The sequence below is a fragment of the Egretta garzetta genome, unplaced genomic scaffold (genome assembly GCF_000687185.1).
Source record: "Egretta garzetta isolate BGI_Z169 unplaced genomic scaffold, ASM68718v1 scaffold147, whole genome shotgun sequence".
Classification (NCBI taxonomy): domain Eukaryota; kingdom Metazoa; phylum Chordata; class Aves; order Pelecaniformes; family Ardeidae; genus Egretta; species Egretta garzetta.
Genome location: NW_009260173.1, coordinates 158,781 through 180,232, shown reverse-complemented (window position 1 = coordinate 180,232; position 21,452 = coordinate 158,781). Strand labels below are relative to the sequence as shown.

General features: G+C 47.8%; 1 protein-coding gene across 8 annotated transcripts in view; it reads left to right on the top strand.

Annotated features, from left to right (window-relative positions):
- The window catches only part of LOC104128890 (core histone macro-H2A.1), a 48,982-nt gene extending 37,217 nt beyond the window's left edge, over window positions 1-11,765 (top strand). For 2 of the 8 annotated variants that reach the window (XM_009641739.2, XM_009641740.2), the window contains exons 6-8: window positions 1,519-1,608; window positions 4,784-4,958; window positions 9,474-10,204. In XM_009641739.2, coding sequence (XP_009640034.1) covers window positions 1,519-1,608; window positions 4,784-4,958; window positions 9,474-9,639 — 431 coding nt within the window. In that variant the 3' untranslated portion in view covers window positions 9,640-10,204. Of the gene's footprint in view, window positions 1-1,518; window positions 1,609-4,783; window positions 4,959-9,473; window positions 10,206-10,775; window positions 10,834-10,983 lie in introns of those variants that run through there. The other 6 variants (XR_004842394.1, XR_004842393.1, XM_009641742.2 and 3 more) reach the window with 6 other exon arrangements.
- The last annotated feature ends 9,687 nt before the right edge of the window (window positions 11,766-21,452 follow it).

Sequence of the window (21,452 nt, the reverse complement as noted above, 5' to 3'; positions counted from 1 at the left end):
GCTGCCCTTGCTGAGGGATTTGTAAGACGGTGCCTTCCACTCAGCTGCTGAGGGATAGGTAACTTTGAGTTGCAGAAAATTCTTGTCTGAATAAACTTAGATCGGAGTATTTACATAAAAAAGCTGAAATGAGCACGAAGCAAATTACACTGTGACCGACACAGTCTGACCTTGCAACCAGCTTTTGGCAAGCACCCGTTGTGAGTTGGTTCTGAAAAAAGCAAAGGACCAGGCACACGTTTTTTAATTGCCCCCAGCTTTTGTACCTCAAAAGCAATAAACCGCCAGTAGCAACATAGAGGCAGGGTCACAGAGTCAGTGTTTGAATGGCCAAGTGCATTGTTTTCAACTTTCAATCTTCATTTTGGAAGAAATTTAGCAATGGTGTCAAAACAAAAGCATCTTGCAGCCCTCTTAGTCCTTAGAGCTGTAACCCTACTTAGGAAACTGAATCTTGGAGGAGGGGCTCTGCTTCCTTGAGCATACAGTATGTGCACTTCCATCAGAAAATGCATTTTTTTCTTTCGTCATCAGTGAAAGTAAGGGGTTTCACCAGATAAATGTCTTTAGAGATCCTAGTTCTGAGTTTTTGGAAATCGGTTTTCAAAGTAATCTCTCAAATCAGAGCCTTTATGATATCACTGCTTTGTACTTATCTACCTTTATAATTAATATGCACAATGCAAAATTATGTGGGATGCTTATGTAGTTAGGAAAATGCTTTCTTGGGCTGTTTTTTATATTAATATTTAAAACTAGAGCTGCAAAATAAGATCTAAACCATTGAGTGATGGACTGCCTTTGTAAACAGCATACCTTTTGGTTGCCCTGAAACACCGCACAGCTCTTCTCCTCCCAGAATGACTTTGCCCAGCTCCTTAGCTGTAGTTAGAGAAGTTCATTGGAGGAATATGTTCCTTAGAGATTCTCCTGATTTCTGAGGCTCTTCCTCTTGGTTAAAGGTGGCTCAACAAGCTGGGCAGTTACCAAGTAAAGCAGCCCGCTGCACTCACGAGACTGTTTCATTCCTGGTGCCACCTGTTGGGGTCAGGGACCAAGATCAGGTGAGTTTCAAATTCTTATTGTGGCAAATGGCTCTTTGAAACAATTTGTAAGAGAAGAGGGGAAATGAATCTTAGGGGAAGGAATTGCGAACCTTCAGCTAGCACATCCTGCTGGAACGTTTCACACTAACAGATGCTGGTGGTGAGGAAGGAGGTAGGGATGTCACGCCAGATGTGCTGACTTTAAAACCGGAGCCTTAGCAAGGGATAGCGATGTGAGCTTTTTGGGTTGTTAGGGTTGTCTTTTTTGGTTTTTTCTTTTTGTTGTTGTTGTTGTTGTTTTTAATGACTAGCTAATTCTGAAGTCCCAAAAGGTTTAGATCTTACTTTGCAGTCCCCAAAAAAAATGTTTGGGCAGAAAACTCTAGAATGATGTAATAAAAAATAACGATGAGTCTCATGTCTGCTGTGGAAACCTGGGATCAGAGGAGTAAAATAACAATTCTCTGTTCAGGGAGCACTTTGGAAAAGAAAGGCGGCAAGGAGTTTGTGGAAGCTGTCATTGAGCTTCGCAAAAAGAACGGGCCATTGGACATAGCTGGAGGTGAGGTTCTGCGCTTCGGAAACCTGCAAACAAAACGCGGCGGGCACCGGCTTCGCTCTCGGCAGCAGGCTTTGCAGTCAGCCAGCCAAGCTCCTCCTAGCCCAGCCCTTGGGTTCATGCTGTCTGCAGACAGCTTTTATGGGTTACATGCTATTTGTGTTCTCCAAAGTGAAAGTACACACGTTGCATCTTAAGTAACCTTCCCAAAGCAGCTGGGAAACGGTGTCGTGGTGTAATATCGCAAGTAGAATCAGTCTAGTCACAGGTACCCGCGCACACAGTGAACATTGATTATCAAGGGCACCGTTCAGAAGAGCAATTAATCAGATGCTTATTTTTCAGAACAGTCGAGTCCAACTCTGTTAAACATCTGCTTTGCTGAAGTGCCGCTGACTTCCACTGAACTTAAGCACGTGCTTAAAGTTAAGCATCTGCTTGGGTGCTTTGTTTAATCAGTGCCAAAATCATCACTATAAAAGCTTATGACTTTTTGATGCCTAGTTATCAAAATTTATGTAATATCTGAGAGAAATCTACTATATGAGTAATAAAGTTTGGTAATGACGATATATAATTTTACACCATCTGTGAAATTGCTGATACATGTTGTTCATATAGAAGGCTGATTCTGCCATCTGTGTTTATGCTATAAAAATAAATACAGCGTGCGCAGTTTTGTAAACGAATTCTGACTAAAGCTGCAGAGGAGATGTAAGGCTTCAGGTCTGACAGGAAAAATTACAACTGTTTACTTCTGGTGCTTAATACGGGGATTTTTTCCCCCCTTGCTTTTTAAAGTTTTTAATAGGTTTTTCTTGGAATTCTTGTTCTGCAAAAACACAGAGAATCAGTTACTCACTGGTTTGGGTTTCCTGGTTTTTTGCTTACTTCTGTACCGTATTCCTTATCAGCCCAGCCCAAACTGCTTACAAATAGATTGCAAGTTGGAGGGAAAAGATTTTCTTTCTCAGCCATCAGTGCAGCCCTCGGATCTGGGGGCTGCTTGGCAGCCTTACCCCGTGGGGAGCTCTGCGCTGCACCGGCAGAAACGGGCTGCTGGGGACTTGCTGGAGGACTCTAGAGAAGAATTGGTACCCATCAGTTGCTCCATCATACACATACCCAGTTTTCAGATTTCTCAGTTGTATGGGTATCCCTTTAATCTATCAATAATCAGGATCTTTACCTGGAATATAATTGTAACTAGCACAGAACATATCCACGGTTCTGGCTTTCTACAGCAAAAGCATAGCTTGCTTCCCCTTTCGGAGCATTTGAGTTTGAAGTAAGGGACAACTGCTCTTGGTAATTAACAGCTGTCCTCAACAGAATCCTAATGACTTAATTAATGACTACTCTAGGAAACACTCCCTGAGAAATATTAAAGTTGGTGATGCGTATCAATACGATGTTTTATTCTTTCAGGATGAAGATATTACCCACATTTCACATCTGACGAGATTTGTCAGCTGCTTTTAATAGATTTTGCTTGGATTTATGATGTATTCTGAATCCGCCAACATTTTATTTGCACGTTATGACAAATTAGCATTGCCTAACACTGAGGCTATTCAACATGTTGAGAAGCTACAAACCCATAAGAACACAAATGCTTGTGCTTCCGTTGTCCTGCAAAACATACTCTTCTGATTAACCTCTGGTCAGAATGCCACGTGACAACGCCTGCGTTCTCTTCCCTGCAGCACCTACAGGGTAGTATACATATGTGACGACTGGGCTGCAAGGGTTATTTCTACTACACTTAAATAACAAAAAGCCTCCTAAACATTCCGCATTGGAGGAGAGGATTTCTGGCCTCTAAGGACCTTTACCAACTTGATTGTGTTGGGGTTTTTTTAATTAGTGATATTTTTAGTATTGTTTTTGAAGATATAAGCTGCCATTTTATGCCTACGCTTTTGTGGCCGCCTATGATTATATCCCAAAGCGTGCGTGTTAGGGGGCTGACTATGATGGTTCAGCCAGTGAGATTTCAACCAGCTCTTTTTCTTCCCTCCGCTTGCCGTTAGGGCGTTTTTCTTCCCTCCTTCTTTTTTTTTTTTTTTTTTTCTTAACAAACCAAAGTGACACGTTTTTAATTGTGACCACAGACCCGTGGGTTCAGAAATGGCCGTGATCCTCTTACCCTGTTTTCTGGCAGGCAGAGCACCGGCTGTTGTTGCTCTGGGATGGGAAGTGGTGAGCCCCGAACACGTTCTCCTGCCGAGAGAAGGCCTCTCGTCTGGAGAATCCCTGGTAGTAGGCAGGCTCTGCTGCGGCCTCTTAGTCCCCACACGTCCGTGGTAGTATCATGGTGATAATACACATTTAGCATGGTAAAAATTCTTCATTTCTTTGTACATACAAGGCCTTGCCTGTGGGTGTGTAAACAGTATTCACAAATATTGTGAATCTATAAATGCATCTTCTCCAACCATCTGTCAAGAATGGATGAAAGAGATAAACTAAAAATTAGCATTGTTTAAGTGGTCTTGGATGACCCATACACAACAAAGCTCGAATAAGACCAGGCCCAAAGTCTTGAATTCACACAAAATGCCTTCTTTACTCAGACACAAAGCTGGAAAGAAAGCAAAAATCTTCACTCACCTTTTTTTCTAGCCTTCCTTACCAGTTTGCAGAGCACTAACAGCTCTGAACTGATGCAGTTTGGGCTGCAGCGGGACCTGAAGCGAACTAAACAACCTGTATTTAGCAGGAGAGGCTGAAGGTCACCCAAGTCGTAGCTCTGGGCGACTGCCTAGCATCCTGACACTGCAGCTCTGCAGTAAATGGAACCAAGGCGAGATCGTCACTGCAGCGGGTTGGCATTCCAACAGGTTACTTGCTTTTCTCTTTACACGGTACACAAGTTTGCACAATCCCCAATATAAATGTGTTTCCTTTGATGTCAGCCATGAATTCTTGCCCTCTCTAAAATATGCTCAATTATAGCTATGATTTATAAATTACCACAGCAAAGCGCAGCTGGAAATGGAAAATACAAAGTCTCTGTAATCATGTTGTTATATTTTAAGGCCGTGTGATTTGTAATCTAAAACATTCACAGGGGCTAAGGGAATGCCTGTCAGTTGTTTGCTATTTTAATTTTGTATGCACTCTTTTAATCCAAAGGAGAGGAAAGCAATTATGTTTCGCTTTCGGTTCTTCCTAGCTGTTGTCAGTGCTGGCCACGGATTGCCCGCGAAATTTGTGATCCACTGTAATAGCCCGGGCTGGGGCTCCGACAAATGCGAGGAGCTGCTGGAAAAGACGGTGAAGAACTGCTTGGCTCTGGCTGATGAAAAGAAGCTGAAATCAATTGCGTTTCCTTCAATTGGCAGTGGCAGGTAAGGCTGTTGCACAAACCCAACGCCACATAGGTCGCGCTTTCCAAGTGCCATCTTGTATGTTCCAGTTCCTTCTCATGTACAAAACCCATTGCTACAACGCTGACTTAATCTTGTTTGTTTAGGTCAGTTCCCTGAATGAAATGTTCCTCCTAGGTTCATTCAAGCTGTGCATGGAGCCTGCAGTATTCTCCTGAATTCTAGTTCAACTTTGGCAGGTCTCAGTAGTCATCCCTGCAGGATCTTAAAACATGCAAATAGATTAAGGAGCATAAACTTTTTTGTTTAAAGACTTTTTTCAGACTATCACTTTGTTTGTATAAATTGGGGATGTGGAGGAGGACATGAAGAAAAGGGTTCTATTATGCCCAGGTTTAGTGCATAACTAAACTTCCTGAATACAAGCCTTAGGGTGGCCAGAAGACACGGCTTAGCATTTGTTTAAGCAGCAAACCTGAAGTGGAACTCTCAAGATTGGCAGAGTCACTTCAAGCTTTCACCCAAAATCGTGAGCATGCAGTTTACATCATGGGACTGTCTCCAGAAAAAAAAGGCCTTAAAAGCCTTTGCCAAGGTTTCTGAAAGCCAAGTCTAAAGTTAAGGTCCTTTGGCTTTGTACAGGATGCTCAGTGCCTTTGAAAGTTGGATCATGTTTGTAAGGGTCTAAATACGGACTACACTTTTAATCCCAGCCTCTCGGGCTTGGGGTGGGGAGGGAGGTTTGGACCACTGGGCCCGTAACGATGGCTCAGTATGAAGACCAAGGGCCAAATCTAGGCTGAATTACACAGTTGTGTATTTAACCCTGGACAGCTGCCCCTTTTGAATTTGCCGTGAAAGAGGTTGGCTGATGCACAGCAAGAATATTCTTCCCGTTGCGCCGTGTTGCAACACCGGATTAATTCCTGCATATTCTGTGGGTTAGGGCGGGAAGTGCTGTTTGAGCTTTTGGGTGAATGACACTGAAGAAACCACAGTATCACTAGGATAATGAATGTAAGGGATTTGCATCAGGCAAAGCTCCGAATAAGGTTAATTTGCATGGGTGTTATTTTAAGGAGGTAACATGAGCAAACTTTGTGGAATGGTAGAGAAATAGAGCCGAGGGTTCATACTTACCCGTTGAATTATCTGTCAGGTTCACAGGCTAGGCAGTACATGGAGCAGCTCTGAATTGCTCTTTAGGAGGAACTGCGCTCCTCCCTGGACTGGGGAGTGACCATGGAACTGGTTCCATAGGTGCCTAAACCGAGAGGACACAGAGTGCCTTCCCCAGAGCCCTTTCTTTTCTGGATAGCTCCCAGCAAAGAACCGTTCCCAGCCCTCATTGCAAAGTGGTTGATTGGTGTTGGAAGGCGGTGAAACCCTGAATAATCATGAGATTCACATTCTGTTATGAAATCTGGTTACTGACAGGCAAGATCTGTGGCTAAGTTCTCAGCTTGGCATGTGTGCGTCACTCTCACTCAAGCCGGTGAAGTGGTGCTTTCAAAAGATGGAGAGGAATCAAGAAGCCTTGAGAAATACATGAGGTTGTTTATTTTCCCTTTTTTCTCTTAATTGGAGATATTCAAGCATAAATTAATTTGGGAGAGAACAGGATATATTCTGACAATACTCTTGTTTCTATGAAGTCAGAAGTGTTCAAAAAAATAGAAGTAAAGCTTTTAAAGACAACAAATGCCAAAGACGCCACATGTATGCAGCTATTCTCGTACAGACATCTGTCAAGCAGACATCACCCAATAAACCCCCATAAACAGTTTCATTCTCTTTTATAGTTGAGGAATGGGATTACATGAGGGCAGTTCAAATAAATCATGGGGGGAAATAAAATAGCATACTTGTAGCATTCGGTGGGCCAGATGCTCAAGTGGAAAGCACAAGTTGGGTGCTGCACAGAGGTAGCCTGGAGTTCAGCCTGGTAGGGCCAGCAGGAGAACAGGGAAAGGGGAGTTAGGGATTGAACATAAAATCATCCTCGGAGTAAGGATTTCATTCGGAGCCTCTGACTTTGATCTGAATTGACACGAGCTTGGCTGAAGTCTCAGGCTGCCTTTTCACAAGGACTTAACTCAGACCAGTAGATTGACGCCAGAGGCTTCTGTTCCCTGCAGCCCACACATGGCCATTGGGTCAGCACCTTTCTTCTGGTTTTTCTACTCTGACTCTCTCCTTTCTGTTGGGAGAGTGGTCCTAAACAATTTACTTTAACCGGCTTCCCTTTGTGCATGCCTCCCTTTGCTGGGGCTGCTCTTCCTTTGTGTGCCCTGTTGTGGCCACCTTGCTGGAGCACTGCTGAAGTGGGAGTTGCAGGAGTTCAGGGTCCCCTGCGAGCAATTCAGAAGTGGTGCGTGCCCTGATTCTGACACTGGCCTACGTGACAATTCCTGCACAGGAGCAAAATCCCTCAAAGTTCAGTATGTGGCAGGATGCAGCACTCCTAAGTAGCAAGTGATCAGATGGGGGGCATGCTGAGTCTGTCTTTTGCTCTATGTAAGCTGACAGTCGGAAGCAGCTCCTGTGTCAAAACTGTGCTCTCAGTTGATTAACTTGTCACACAGCTGATTCTCCCTGATCAGCTCATTTGGCTTCGGAAAAGTACAAGGGTTTTTCACAAGGCTTTTTCCTTTTTTTTTTTTTTTTTTTCCTTCAGTAAAAGAAAAAATTGGGCGTTTTCAGAAAAGAAAGAAACAGCATGAACTGTTTCATGTCATCATTTTTGAATTATCACAAGCATTACCTTCAGGCAGCGTGTACAATATCACATTACAGGCAGCACTACCCCAGAATTGCTCTCGGAGTGTATTTTATGGTAAGGTAATGTGCAGTAAGCGGGCCATGACACAGGCAGTTGCCTTTCTCATTTTGTGTCTTGCAGCATGTAATGAGAGGCAGAGTACAACAGCATTTTATTATCAGAGTTTGGTGCCTCAGTGAGCAAATGCTAAGTGATGCTGTACCTGTTAGTGCCAGGGCTGAATTTAGCCCCGCTTCTTCCAATTGCTGAGGAAACTCCTGAGAAACTCAGCCACCTGTGCAAGCTGTGAATTATTAGTAGCATTAATAGTACACACTTTGTAACGGGCGGTATTGACCGTTGTGTATCTGTCAGTGCGTGTCAGGCAAGCAGGCGATGCTCAACGGGCTCTTTCAAATTCTGTTTGGGTCCTACTCGCACCAGAGCGCTCATGATGCCCCATCACCTTCAGCCCGATCACTGCAACGCGCATCCCTGCGGCTCGGGGAGTGCCCAGACGTTGGCTGGGGTGGAACCACGGTCTGGGGGGGGGTAGCAGTACACCAGGAGCAATACCGCAGCAAAGCTCGGGCCACATTCAAAGTCGTTACCAGCTGCCATTTCAGGAGTTTGCCATGACCTGTAAAACTCAACAGTTCGGTCGTGGCCTTGTTCGTGCCATTCTACTTGTGCTTGACCTGTTTTAAGATCAGATGAAACTTTCAGACAAGGGCTGCTCGATAAAAATGTGAAAAAGCTTGTAAGGGTTCCCAGGCCAGGCACTGAGCTTTGAAATTCAGTCACATGCGGCTTTGTTACCTGAGCAAGGAGCAAGGTTTGCTCTGTTTGTGGCTTCTCCAGAAGAAGGAGGCAGGAGCCTCTTCCTTGGGCATTGCTAGAGGGGTAGGAAGGCCTCTGGTTTTCAAATCTCTCCAGTTGATACCAAGCAGATGGCTTTCAGGATATTTTTCTTAGGGCTGTACTCACACTGAATCAGCCCGTCATTAAAGCGGATGTGAGGAGCGTTGGAAGGGTCGCTGAGGTTGGCTTAGAAAAGCCGTCAAGTCCCCTAAGTCTGTCCTCAGCCCTGACACAGCTACTTTGGCTTCCCAAGCCCCATAAAGTTAGGCTGAGGCCATCTGGACAAGGCTGACTGTGGCCCAAGAGGGCAGACTTGCTCACCTTCACTCCACGGGGTGTGCAATGGTAAGGGTGCGCCAGGGTTGTTTCGCACTGTCAAGAACTCATTCTCTCTTCCCTTTCAGTCTGCAGCAAGGCTGTACAAGTAACTTTGAAAATGTTGTGCTACATTATTAACCATTAATAGGGGCAAAACCGTTTTGTACTTTGTGTCTTCTCACGTTTCATTTTCTATATCGAGTTCTCTATCCCTTTGTGCTTTTCTTAACGCTTGGTTTGCTTTCAGGACGGGTTTGACTCTGTGACTCTTAATGTACGTGCTGCTTTCCTGAGCGCGTCAGGCCACTGCTGTCTGTTAAATGAGAATAATTGACCCATCAGATATCGTAAGGTTCAACCCATTAATGCCCGTGGACTCTCTATGCATATCTTGGGAATGTGTTTCTTCTGTTAGAACATTTTAAGTCTTGCCTACACAAGTTTGTAGCTTCTAGTTAAGCCAGTAAACGCTGGCTTTGGAGCTTTATTTACCGTGCGGCGGTAAAGAGGCTGAGCCTTCGCTGCGAGGTTATGCCACCGAGAGCTCCCTGGGCAAGTCTTGATTTTCTTGCTTTTTTTTTTGTCTCTCCCTCTAGAAACGGCTTCCCAAAGCAAACGGCTGCTCAGCTGATCCTGAAAGCCATCTCCAGCTATTTTGTGTCAACAATGTCCTCTTCAATCAAGACGGTGTACTTCGTGCTCTTTGACAGTGAGAGTATAGGGATATACGTGCAGGAAATGGCCAAACTCGATGCCAACTAAGCCCGGAGCGCTACAGTACCAGCCCCCTCGCCTGTCCTGCCCAAATCCTTAACTCGTCGTGAAGCGGAGCATCCCTTATTTTAAATTTTGCTCATCTAGGGGAATAAAGGTGGGGGTTTTGTTGGTTTTCTGTTTTGTTTGGGGGGGGTGGGGGTGGGGGGGATTGTTTGTTTTTGTTTTCACTTTCTAAAATGTTTTATGTTGGCACTGATAGTTGGCATTACTGCTGTTAATGCACTGTATACCAGGCATCGTCTGAACTTAGTGTAATCTAGGAGATTTTATAGTTTTATTTTAATGAAGTATGGATCGAAGCAGAAAGCCTTTAGGAGTATGTAGTCTTTTACTTGTGAAAGAAACAGGCCCGACCCTATTTTGTAACTGTGTTGTGGTGCTTTATCAATACATCGAGTGGCGTTCCTTTCATTTTTTAAAAGAAACAGATGCTATAAACCTAATTTGTGTTTGTTTATTGTCTTAATGATAAACCTGGAAGAAAAAAAAAAATACAGAAATCCTGTTGTCCTTAATTATATTTACAATTTTGAAATTGTGTGAATTGATTTAGTAAAATGTTTGAACAGTTGCTGTCGGTGTACTCGAATTAATTTTTCCCTTAAGCCTCCCTTTTCTAAGCTCTGAGGAGTTAGCTAGGAGAAGGGTGATTGAACGCCAGGTCTGAACCAGTGGACTGGAAACGTGGTTGGAGATGCTGGGCCTCTGACCAGTGCTGGCTGGGTGCACGCCCAGTGCCGCTCCCAGTCGCATCTTTTTTCCAAGCAAGCGTTCAGACTTCCCCGTTGGAGCTTCAGATCTTCCTGGTCAGGATCTGACTTAATTGGGAAGTTGAAGCCTTTTAGATCTAGCATGGCCTAGGATTTTTTGAACTGGTTCCAGTCATTTAATACTGGCCTGTTTGAAGCCATTTTGTACTTTTTCCAAATATTTATGAGCCGGGTTGGTGTTGGTTGCCGTATCATCTGCACAGCTGAAAGCCATACCCACATAAACCTTTACGGAAGCCGCTGGGGTTTGTGCTGTGAAAAAGAAGGGGTTACACGTTCAAAAGCTGTCGCATATGAGCGCGAGCGTGGAAGAGGAAGCTCTCCCTTTGAAGTCTTTAGCTTACTTTCTAGATCGCAAGCATACGTTTTCCGTCTCTGTTGAAAACTTCATTTGCGGATGAGCGAGTGCTTCACATCCACCCCGGATTGATCCAGAGCAAGGAGTGGACCAAATCTGACTGACTTCCTGGTAAGCTCAGGAATGCCAAATATTAAAAATGTGTAGCTTAAGCTCCTGCAAGCGTTTGAGGGTTTTTTGTGTTTTTTTTTTTTTATGTAGAAGTCCAGGTACCTGCAGCTTTCACCTGGACAGCTGTAGAGGACCAGCAGAAGGCAAATTCTAACACAGCAGTGTTATTCTAAACAAGGACTCAAAGCTGAAAGGAGGGAGAGGAAATTAATTTTGCGTCTCCGATACGTGAGGTGTTTGACCATGCCACGGGCTCAAACTTGAAATTTTTAAATGGCCAGAATGCATCCGGATCATTGGTCAAAGGCAGCGGACGGAACACGGTGCAGTGCTCCAGCACCTCACGGCCAGGTGGGCGCTCGCCACGGTTGCCCCCGTTCTTACCAAGGAAACGGCACCTGCGCTTCCCACAAGTCTCACAAGGTGTCACTAAAAGGACGGAAAAAATAGAAAAAAGCACGGCTGAGCCGGTACCTTGGGGATCGCTGGGTGTGAGAAGGGCCCTCATTTTTTCAGCAGAGAAGGGGATTTTTAACAGAGAAGGAATGTGCACATCAGCGTGAGCGCACGGATCGCAGGTTCTCGGTCTCCTCGCGCCGCAGCATTTACGACACTGAATCAAGCCTCACTGCTTTAAAGTCTCCGCATTTTTATGTCAGCAACAGGAAAAATAAATGTGTTTGTCCACAAGTATTTTCAAAGTAGTTAAAAGCACAGTGGCCTTCGATAAACCCGGCTTCTACACTGCTGCACCGCGCCGGGAGGGCCGGCTTTTGTCCATCAACGAGAAAATCCCAGAGCAAACAACTGTAATTCCCATCACGCGGGCTTACTTCTTCTGGCCTCGTATCTCATCTGCTCAGTCAGCTGCTGGCTCCAGAGGTGGCTCCACTGATTTCCCTGGGATTCCTTGGGATGCGCCCTTTGCTTTGGTCAGATTCAGGTGCTTTTAGGGGTTTTGGGGGGGAAAAAAAAAAAAGAAAGGCAGCCATGAGCATCTCCCACCTGATGGGAATTGGAGCACTCAGCACCACTCCAGTGTGACCAAAACCAGTTCATCACAGATTTTTTACACTGGAAAATGCTCTGCTTTCAGAAAGTCGCTGTTCTCGTTCCCACCTGTAGCTACGGACCACATTTTGCTCCGGTGTAAAATCATTTGCAGTCTTGTAGCTGGTCCCGGGGGGGCATCGCTGGATCCTCCTGTACAAACACCAGGGCGTCCCCTTCCTTTCTTACCCGCTCACAGGCCCATGCCCCCTCCCTGCGTTGGGAGAATTCCGTGATTCCGTTGCTCTGACCCAGCCTGATCCAGGAGTGACCTTGAACCCCTCGCAGCCCCAAACCCTGCTCCCCGCTGCGTGGCCAGGCCGGTGCCCGGGGGAGCGGCGAGGTGGCCTCCAGCATGGCCCAGCCACCCGCTCGGTGGCCACCCGCATTTCCCACAGCCTGAAGAACTCTGCTCCCAGGTCCTGAAATCTAGCAGGCTCTGCCAGGAAAGCCGGAGATCCCAGAACAAGTTTGAACTCTGCCACACGGGGCAGCCCACGGAGCTCACGGCACGGATTCAAGAACCTCAAAAGCAACAGATCAGGTTCTGTGCATAACAAGGAAAACAGGAAGAAATTCCTGCTACCATGTGCACTGCGGCCAGGACAGCGTTACTTTGGGAATCGCCCCAGAATTGGGCTTCTTGTAGCTGAGTGTGCAAGCTCCCTTTGCAAACAAAATAAACAAGTGGCACTTTGGGAAGGCCACGTGTGGGAAGCCTCCGTGAAAGCACCTTCGCAGCTTGTTCTCTTACTGGGAGGGCCAGTATGGATCTTACCTGAAGACAGCAGCTGAAGCAGACATTCTCTCTTCAACCCTTTCAAGGCTGTAAAAGGTAAAAGCATTTTTGTGGCCAACAGCATTTTCAATTCCCTATTTCAAATCCTGCTCGCCATTAATATTCTGCTGTTAGTCCACTGACTTTTTCCCCAGCAGAAAATTCATTGCAATCTTGTCCCTAGGGTGCATCACATTGGGTAACTTTAGAAGTTCCCTCTGATTTTTACAGCCCATCGCCTTCCTGAAGCTTTGCTTGGCCTGAGGTGTCAGCCGGTACCCTGTGCCGAGCCGGGCTAATGGCCCGGCCCCCACCATGGCCAGGTTGCCAGGCTGTGCTCTACCGGCAGCCAGCTCTTGCCAGAGGCATTACTGTGCCCCAGAGAGGAAGCAGAAACACAAGTTTGGGGGTCACCTCACCCCCCCCCGAGAAGAGGAGGGATTCATAACCACGCTGCCGGCTCATCCACCGCTTTGAATCCTTGTTTCCTGAAGTCCATTTTTTTTTTTAAATCCTGAAAAATAGGAGCGACAAAACCCAACATTTCTATAACCTTTACTTCTCTAAAACAATTTGGGAAGGGCAGCTCATTTGCCAGCAGCCACGCGGATGCACCTTCTGGATGATCTGTGCTCTGACGGACAGGTTCAACTTCCCACCCCCCGTCACAGAATCACAGAATCGCAAGGGTTGGAAGGGACCTCAGGAGATCATCTAGTCCAACCCTCCTGCTAATTTAATCCTGAAAAATAGGAGCGACAAAACCCAACATTTCTATAACCTTTACTTCTCTAAAACAATTTGGGAAGGGCAGCTCATTTGCCAGCAGCCACGCGGATGCACCTTCTGGATGATCCGTGCTCTGACGGACAGGTTCAACTTCCCACCCCACGTCACGTCCCACTGAAACCAGCCCTCTGTGCTTCACCATTAATTTAAGATTCGGTAACAACTCCTGCCACGTTGCCTTCCGCTCCTTTTGGATGGCGACTCTCTGGAAGCTTGGATTTAGAGTTTTGGCAAATTCAGAGGTTTAACCACCCCGCAGCAGAGGTGGGGCAGCAGCAGGGGTAAGGTGGCCGAGCGAGGACCAGCCCCGACGGGAGGTGCAGAAACACGGGTAAGACTTTTCCCATCCCGCTCCCCGCCAGCAGCCTGGGGGACCCCATTGCCCCCCGCTTTCAGACACGTGGGCCAGCAAGGGGCGGGATTGCAGCCCTCGTGCTCAGCTCCCACGTCTTGGGTCTTCCACTGTACATTTTGTCATCAGTATTTAGACTCCTAGGATAACTGAGAACAAGTAACTGTTCTAATTGTTTAATAAAGTATGGATTTATTTTTTAAAATAATCTAATTTTAGATCAATAACTTAACCCACCTGGAAGCTGAACACTAACACCAGTGCCTGTGTACTGACCACCCTCCCGCTGTCAGCATCCTCCATGGACAGGGCTGCCTGCCAGCGGGTACCCAGTTCAAACCATCGCTTCCACCTGAAGCATCCCAGAGCAGCCGCCTTCCCACCTCACTGCCACCGCCGTGCCAGAAAACTCACCCCTGGGTAACGCCAGCCCCGCTGGCACGGTTACATGGGGAGGGGTCCTGTGCTCTGGCCGTTGGGGGACACCAATATTTTACAGCACTTTACAAAGAGAGGTCTGACATCTGGTGAGAACGCTGGGTTTCCTCATGATGCTTCGTCCAGCTGGTGATTTCCAGGGGATGCTGGGTTGCCATTTGCTACACAGGTGTTTTCAAAGAAAGGCCTGCAGCTTGCATCTTAAATAGCATTAAAACCTCGACGCCAGCCACGAGCATCTTAAATGGCGTTAAAACCTCAACGCCAGCCACGAGACAGGCAGGACGTTGCTTTCCAAGCCCCACATTCAGTCGCTTCTTCACTGTTTTTCCCCAGGTATTGACCCCCCTTTCCACAGACTAATTAGCCCCCGATCATCTATTGAATGAGCCCTCTCTGCTACAGCCCGAGCGGGCGTTGCACCGGCTCCCTCTGCCCCATCGCGCGGCCGAGGCACGACGTGCAACACGGGCACGAAGGCGCTGATGGGGCAGCGTTGCAAGAGCTGTTCTCCGGAGATCTGCCATGAACAAATGCTTCTGTGCATGAGATTTCATCGTAGCTATAAAACGTCATTCAAGGGCTTATTAGGGACAGCATCACCATGATTATAAGCATAATATGAAAACATAAAGAGAGAGGCATTAACGGTTAGATTAGGAGAGCGTGTAACCCACCAGCCTCCAAAGACGCCGAGGAAGAGGCAGTAAAATGGCTCTGGCGTTGTACGGGTGCAAGACTGGAATCGGACTCGTTAGGTGTGAGCAAAGCACTTCTAGAAACGCTTTTTTCAGTAAAAAGGGGAGCCGGGAACCTTTCTGTGCATAAACTCTCCCAAAAAGCCAGCGTACTTACATCCCATAACCTGAGAGAGTGAGGAGTCGGAGCAAGCACCCCCAAGGGGAAATAACCCCCCCGCAGACAGGACACGGGGGCCATGTGCGGGCCGAAAGAGCGTCAGCCAAATGGGCGAAAGTCTGCAGAAAAACAAGGCTCTGGTTTTCCAGCATTCATTAGCACCAAGTTTTTGTGAGCTCCCTTCCCCTTGATCCTAGCTAAAATTGGGGTTTGTAGCCTGAAAAATAGCACTGACAGGAGCTGCAGGTGCCCGGGTACGTGAAGATCCGGCTGCGCCCTGCGGTAAGGAGTCACCCCCCGCCCTCCGGCGGTTTGACAGGGGATGGTAATGCCTGAAGCTGCAACAGCACCTCAGAGGGAGCAGCGTAATTGCTAGGCCTGGAGAGCACAGGTAAGCAGAAGGATTGCATTTATATCCCCGGCATGAAACCCAACAGGAACCGGGCTAGCGCGCGCTGGCTGAAGCGCTTGAAAATTGCCACCGACTCCTCCTCGTGTCGAGTTCTTCAGAGATTTAGTTCGTTCCTCCATAGAATCCCACTTAATGCCTCCCCAACTCATGTTTAACCATTATCACTCGCAACCCGCTCATAAATGCCTCTTCCTTGTCAGAGCCCAGGAGCAGGAATCAAGGGGAGATGATGCTGCTCTTCCCTAATGCAAAGGAAGGGGCAACGACGCTTCGCAGCGCAGCCGACGAAATCCCAACTCTTCCACACTTTTCCACCAGCCTGGTTAACAGAAGAAATCTGATATTTTTGTACCTTGAAACGGGTAGCCTGCTCAGGCTTAGGAGAATAAATTAAAGTCGAGCCAAAGTACGCCTCAGCTGCAGCGATGGGCAGATTGATTTGCTTTCCATCTGGGAGATTAAATTCCACTGCCAAAAAAATGGCAGCGGCATAATTAGCTGTCAGTCAAGCTGCAGAGCGCCAGACCCTGCGGGATAATTGAAAGCCCTGCAGCTTCTCATTACGTACCATGGTAGCCCTATTTGCACACTTCCACCTCGGGAAGGGTCTCCCAACGCGGCCAGCGTTGCGCTTGCTCCTCCCGGCACGTTCTTCCGCAGCGAAGCGGGAGTACGGCACGGGGATGGATTAATTCCAAGTAACTTTCCCTTTAACCTACGTTGGTTATAATATATTTGTCAACAGCCCCTGACAGCTCCACTAGGCTTTAATTGCAAGCAAGCCCAAGCAGCTGGAAGGAGATGGTGGGTCTTCCACCCCGGTTGTGCCCAGGAGACCCCTTTATGGGCATAAAACCCACCCCCCTCCTTTTTTCTTCCCTTTCTCTCCATCACTAACCCTCCCTCATGAATGCTCTTATTCAGCAAATTGTAATTCATAATGAGCCCATCAGTATGCGATATTACAAACATGTTTCATAAAATAACCAACCTTTCCCCCCCCCCCCCATTTCACAAGGCTTGGGCACACCGCAGCGATGGCCAGGGGTGCGGGGAAGTTGAGGAGCTGAGCTCTGCAGAGCAGCCCAAGCCTTGCTGAAGGCTGCGGCGTCACCTTGGCAATGGGGCAAGAGGCAAAAAGGGCCCAAGGAGTAAAATGCATGGCAGCTTTCATCCTAAACCAGAGGGAATGCGTAAAACAGATTTTTCTTCCCAGCAGAAGGGGAGCCAGCACCGACTACAGTTGTCTTTTAGGGCAGGCCGTGTGTTCTGTCGCTCTTCCCCGGTAACTTCCTTACTCACCGAGAAAATGAGGATATTTGGGTCCAATTTCCCCGTTTTTAACACAAAGCCATGGAGGCCAGCTCCTTGGGGCAGGGGCCAGCTCTGCCCCCGCCTGACCACGGCTGCACTAATTGGGCTTTTATGGCTGGGAGATGGGAGGGATGGGGGAGGTTTGGGGGGCTTCGCCTGCTTTTGGCAGCTTCCAAGTTCCCCAAACCAGACAAGTTTCAGCTTCCCACAGAAGAGGGAGCCAGTGCCACACCTCCCACATGGCTCCGAAGCCTCCCAGCTAATAAAGCCCAGCCTAATACACCAATAACTCTTCTTAAAGCAGAGCTTTCATTATAAAGTGTAATTTATGTCCGCCTTTAAGAGCACCGCAAACCCAAGCCCTCTCCCAGGCTTTGCCTCTCATCCCCCTGCAGCACTTCCTCGAGGCCGGGAGCGTTTCCAGACCTGACAGGACTCACTGGTGTGAACTGGGAGCCGGACTGGGAACAGGACAGGTGGTTCATAAAGTGCCTGACGCTGAAGCGAGGAGCTCGCTGCTGCGAGGTGGCAGAAGGGCGGCTTGGCACAGCAGAGCAAGGCAGAAACTGCAGAAAACTGTGAGAAACCATTCCCGATTCTTCAGGCTCCATCAGAAATTCAAGCCCCCTGGCTCGCTCCTGGGTCTGGGGGGAGCACGTCAGGGTTTAGCACACGGCCAGGCCTCACGCTGGCTTAGCCCCGCGCATGTTGGGGAAGGCAGAATTGCCCCTCTCGCCTGTGCACAACGCCCCTTTATGATTTATTAGACAGCCCTCCTTTTTTGCCTCAATTACTCACTTCAAAAGGGGGTGGAAATGGGACATTCCTAGCCCTAATACTAAATGCATGTAGTCAATAAAAAAGAAAAAACGCTGAAGAATGTTTAAAGGGAGGGTGCTTAAGTTATTGCAGCCCTTGGGAGCATTAATGTATGTGCCAACAAGTTACTGTATGTGGCTTTAACATGCTTATTTATTCTGCTGCGCAATAAAACTCTGTCTTAAATAGTGCCAAAACCTGTTTGCCATGGCAACCCCTCATCACACATGTGCTCCAGTAGTACTTACAAGCACCTTCTTAAAGAGAAATACACAGCAGGATGAATGGCTTGTGACCTGCGGGGCATTTCACAAAGTTTTAAGCACCCAAGTAAATATTACTTGGGACTGAAATATTTCTTCCAGGTATTTTTTTTTTTCCTTTCTGAGTAACTCTTTAAGCAGTGAAGCAAAGCTTGTTCCTTGCTCCCTTCTCTCCAAGTGGAGCTCTAAGGACTTGGACAAAGCACAGAGCCTGGTTTTTACCTGGCAGGTCCCCGCTGTTGCCTGCTGGCTGGGGAAGCGTGGCAGGAATCCGCTGGTTTTCCACAGCTCCAAGTGCCCTGCAGCTGTCCCGGGGCAATTCGTCATCCTTTGCACCGGCACAAGAAAAAGAGATGTTTCCCTCCCTCCCATCCACACTGTTTGCTCAGCCTCGCCACTGGCCTTTAAATCCCGGCGTGCACGTGTCCGTGATGAAGCCACACAACCCTGATGTTACCCTTACAGTTCCGCAAGTGCCCAGCCCAGGAAAAGATTTGATTCTGCACTTTTTTTCCCCCCACTGCTTAATTTGCTGCTGTGCCTTAAAGCCAGAGAGACAAGCTCATTTCCCACAGCAAGGGGAGATGCATCCCTGGATCCCAGCAGCAAATCACATTCGGTGGCATGGGTACGGGTTAGCCTGCCAAGCCATCCTCCAACTTCAGGTCTCCGGAGCGTGGGAATCCCTCTGGGAAGCCAGGTTCCTTGGATCACTCCCCTCTTACCTGCCCGACCACGGCAGCTCAGCTGGACACGGCACGCAATGGAGGAGCGGTGCCACCGCCTTTCCAGATGCACATTCCCCGCGGCTCGGCAAGCAAAGCCAGGTTGATAGTGGCCATCTCTTATCATCCCTGGCTACTTGCTCTGCCGCCGCATCTGCCGTGCACAAGCGGCAGCGGTGGAAGGAGCAGCCAGGCCGGCTCTGCCCAGGGAGCGGGGTTGCCCCCGGGAAGGCTTGGCCTCCCCATCCGCCCTTCCCTCCCGCCTTCCTTCTCACCTCCTCCCGTTGCGGGGTTCACACTCCTTCCCTTCCCTTTTCATTTCAATGAGCTTTATTTTCTGTCTCCCAGGCTCGGGGCAGTCTGCAGGCAGTGATGCTGCGCCGTCACCGCCCGGCTCCGCAGCCCAGCGCTCCGCACGCTCAGGGCGCTGAGGCCATCAGGTACCACTGCTTTAATTGCTTGGTTTAATCCTTGCAGAAGGAAATCCCTGAGCATTATCAGCCTCTCCTGGGCCGCGTGCTTTCCCTAGAGCTGACAAACTCCCACCGCTCCATCGCCCACCTAAATCCCTGTCCCAGGCCCTGTGGCAGACTGCGGTGGGAGGGAGAGGGCTGGTCCCAGCAAGGCATGGGGAACCTCACCAGGAACGGTTGCAGAGACATTCCTTCGCGGAGCCAGGTCCAGGGAAAAAGATCTCTCCAGCACCCGGGAGAGAAATCCTAGAAAGCACCAAGAAACCTAGTTGTTTTAAAAATAAATAGATGTATATAAAGCAAGAAAAGAAAACAGTGTATTCTTAATGCTCCATTATTAACGGTGCTCAGCGAGGGATTTTCTGCTTTGCTGGAGCACGTAACAGGCTTAAATAAGAATCCCTATCAGAATATAGCTTTGTAATTACGCAGATAACATTTTGTCCTTGTAATGGCAACATAAACGCTCGCAAACCGCACGGGTCGCACGTTTCTATAAATAGCAGAGACGCCTCTCGGCTCGCGTGTCGATGAAGACGACAAGCGCGTCACCTTGACAAGCCACTAACCAGTTAAGACTCCCGGCATTTAATGGTGTTGTCCTGTTGTTTTTAGCGAGGCTCTCAGCTACTGGTTCCTGGCAGGGTTCCTGACGCTGTCGTGCCAGGGGTGGATGCCGTTTCCTAGCCCCGCGCTCCTCATTAACCATTTCTGCGCTAGCTGGGGTGCATCCCTGCCGAAAGCCAGCTGGGGACCCTTTCCAAACACCGCAGTTCTGCCCTTTCTCTCCCAAAACACCACCACCACCCCTGGAACATCCCGCAGATGAAGCACCCTGCTTTTTCCCCTCGGTGATGGATCCGGTTGGCGACCTCAGGGGCCAACGGGGAACACAAACGCAGCACTCGCGTGCCTGCAGATGTGACAGGACAAAGCCCAAAATTGCCAAATGTACAGAAATAAAATGTAACAGCTCTGTACAGTAAATGATTCCTTCTGGTAAGCTGTGACCTGCTCCCACACCATCGCAGCCAGCGCGTGGTTTACAGCCCTGGCAGCAGGATCGATCCCTTCCACGGCAAGCGTTACAGATACCTTCACTGCTGATCTTGGATCAGCTCCATGCAAGTTCAAATCTGTGCTGAAATGTCCCATTATGAACGCTTCTGTCATGCCTTACAGCTTCCTAAATCCCAACTGGAAAACATCTCGCTATCGCACTGGTGTCACCAGTTTAGAGGAACATCTAAAGTTAAGTTTATTGAGCTGCAATTTTGCAGCGCCGTTTGCAAAATTCAGAAAAACACGTTAATGTGTTATTTCTCCTAAAAGCCGGCACTGAAAGCGCACGCTGATCCACTTGTGCATGTGTTTACAATTATTTCTGTACGTTGCTGTGTCCAAATAGCTGTAAGAAAAGTTTCCAAGCTAATATGTATATGTTTAGTTTTACTCAAATTCCCATAAATGCATAAGAAATCTCTGCTGCCTGGAGACTTTTGAAAACGCAGCTCTAACTGGAATCAAATATCATGACTGATACCTATTACCGCATCCTACTCGCCTGTTCCATTATAACTTGGAGGCATCGCAATATTTTGTGTCATTACATAGTGCTGGAGGCATGAAAGCTCTCCAGGCTGATTAGCATCTTAAAATTTCTCACACTAAAGCACCTAATCCATCGGGAAGGACTGCTGGGTCTCGGCTGATCATTCATTTGTCTCATTGAAACCCTATGACTCCATTTTAAGAGCTTTTTTATAGACTCATATAAAGGAGAAAGTGAACTTTTTAACATGTTTGCACTCCACTAAGTCAATACACATAAAAAGAAGTACAACTGGGGTTCCTACACGGATATATGGCCCAGAAGTGCTAAGCTGGTAAAGAGACACAGCTACTAGTTAGGCAAGAGATTAACTTTTTGATTTCCTTCGCTTTGCTAACTTCTTCCTAGAGAAGCGAGGCGCATCCAGGAACGTGACAGCAGGATGAGCCAGATCCCAGACTCTCCAGACAGATGTTTTATCCAGTAAATTAATAGGTGAATTTTTTTCCCTAAACTGCTCTCTTGGAATGGCCCGTGTGACACTGGTTATCGTTCTGCCATTGCTGATCCGTCCTTTGAGTGCCAGTCCAAACCCAACAGCATTTAGCAGGATTCCCACAGCAGTGTCCTTGCTGCCTCTACAGGACCTTATGTGCAACTTAAAAATCACAAGCAGCCTCTGTCCCAACGAGTTGCTGTAGGCTGGCCGCCGCACAAAAGGGAGGAGTAAACCGAG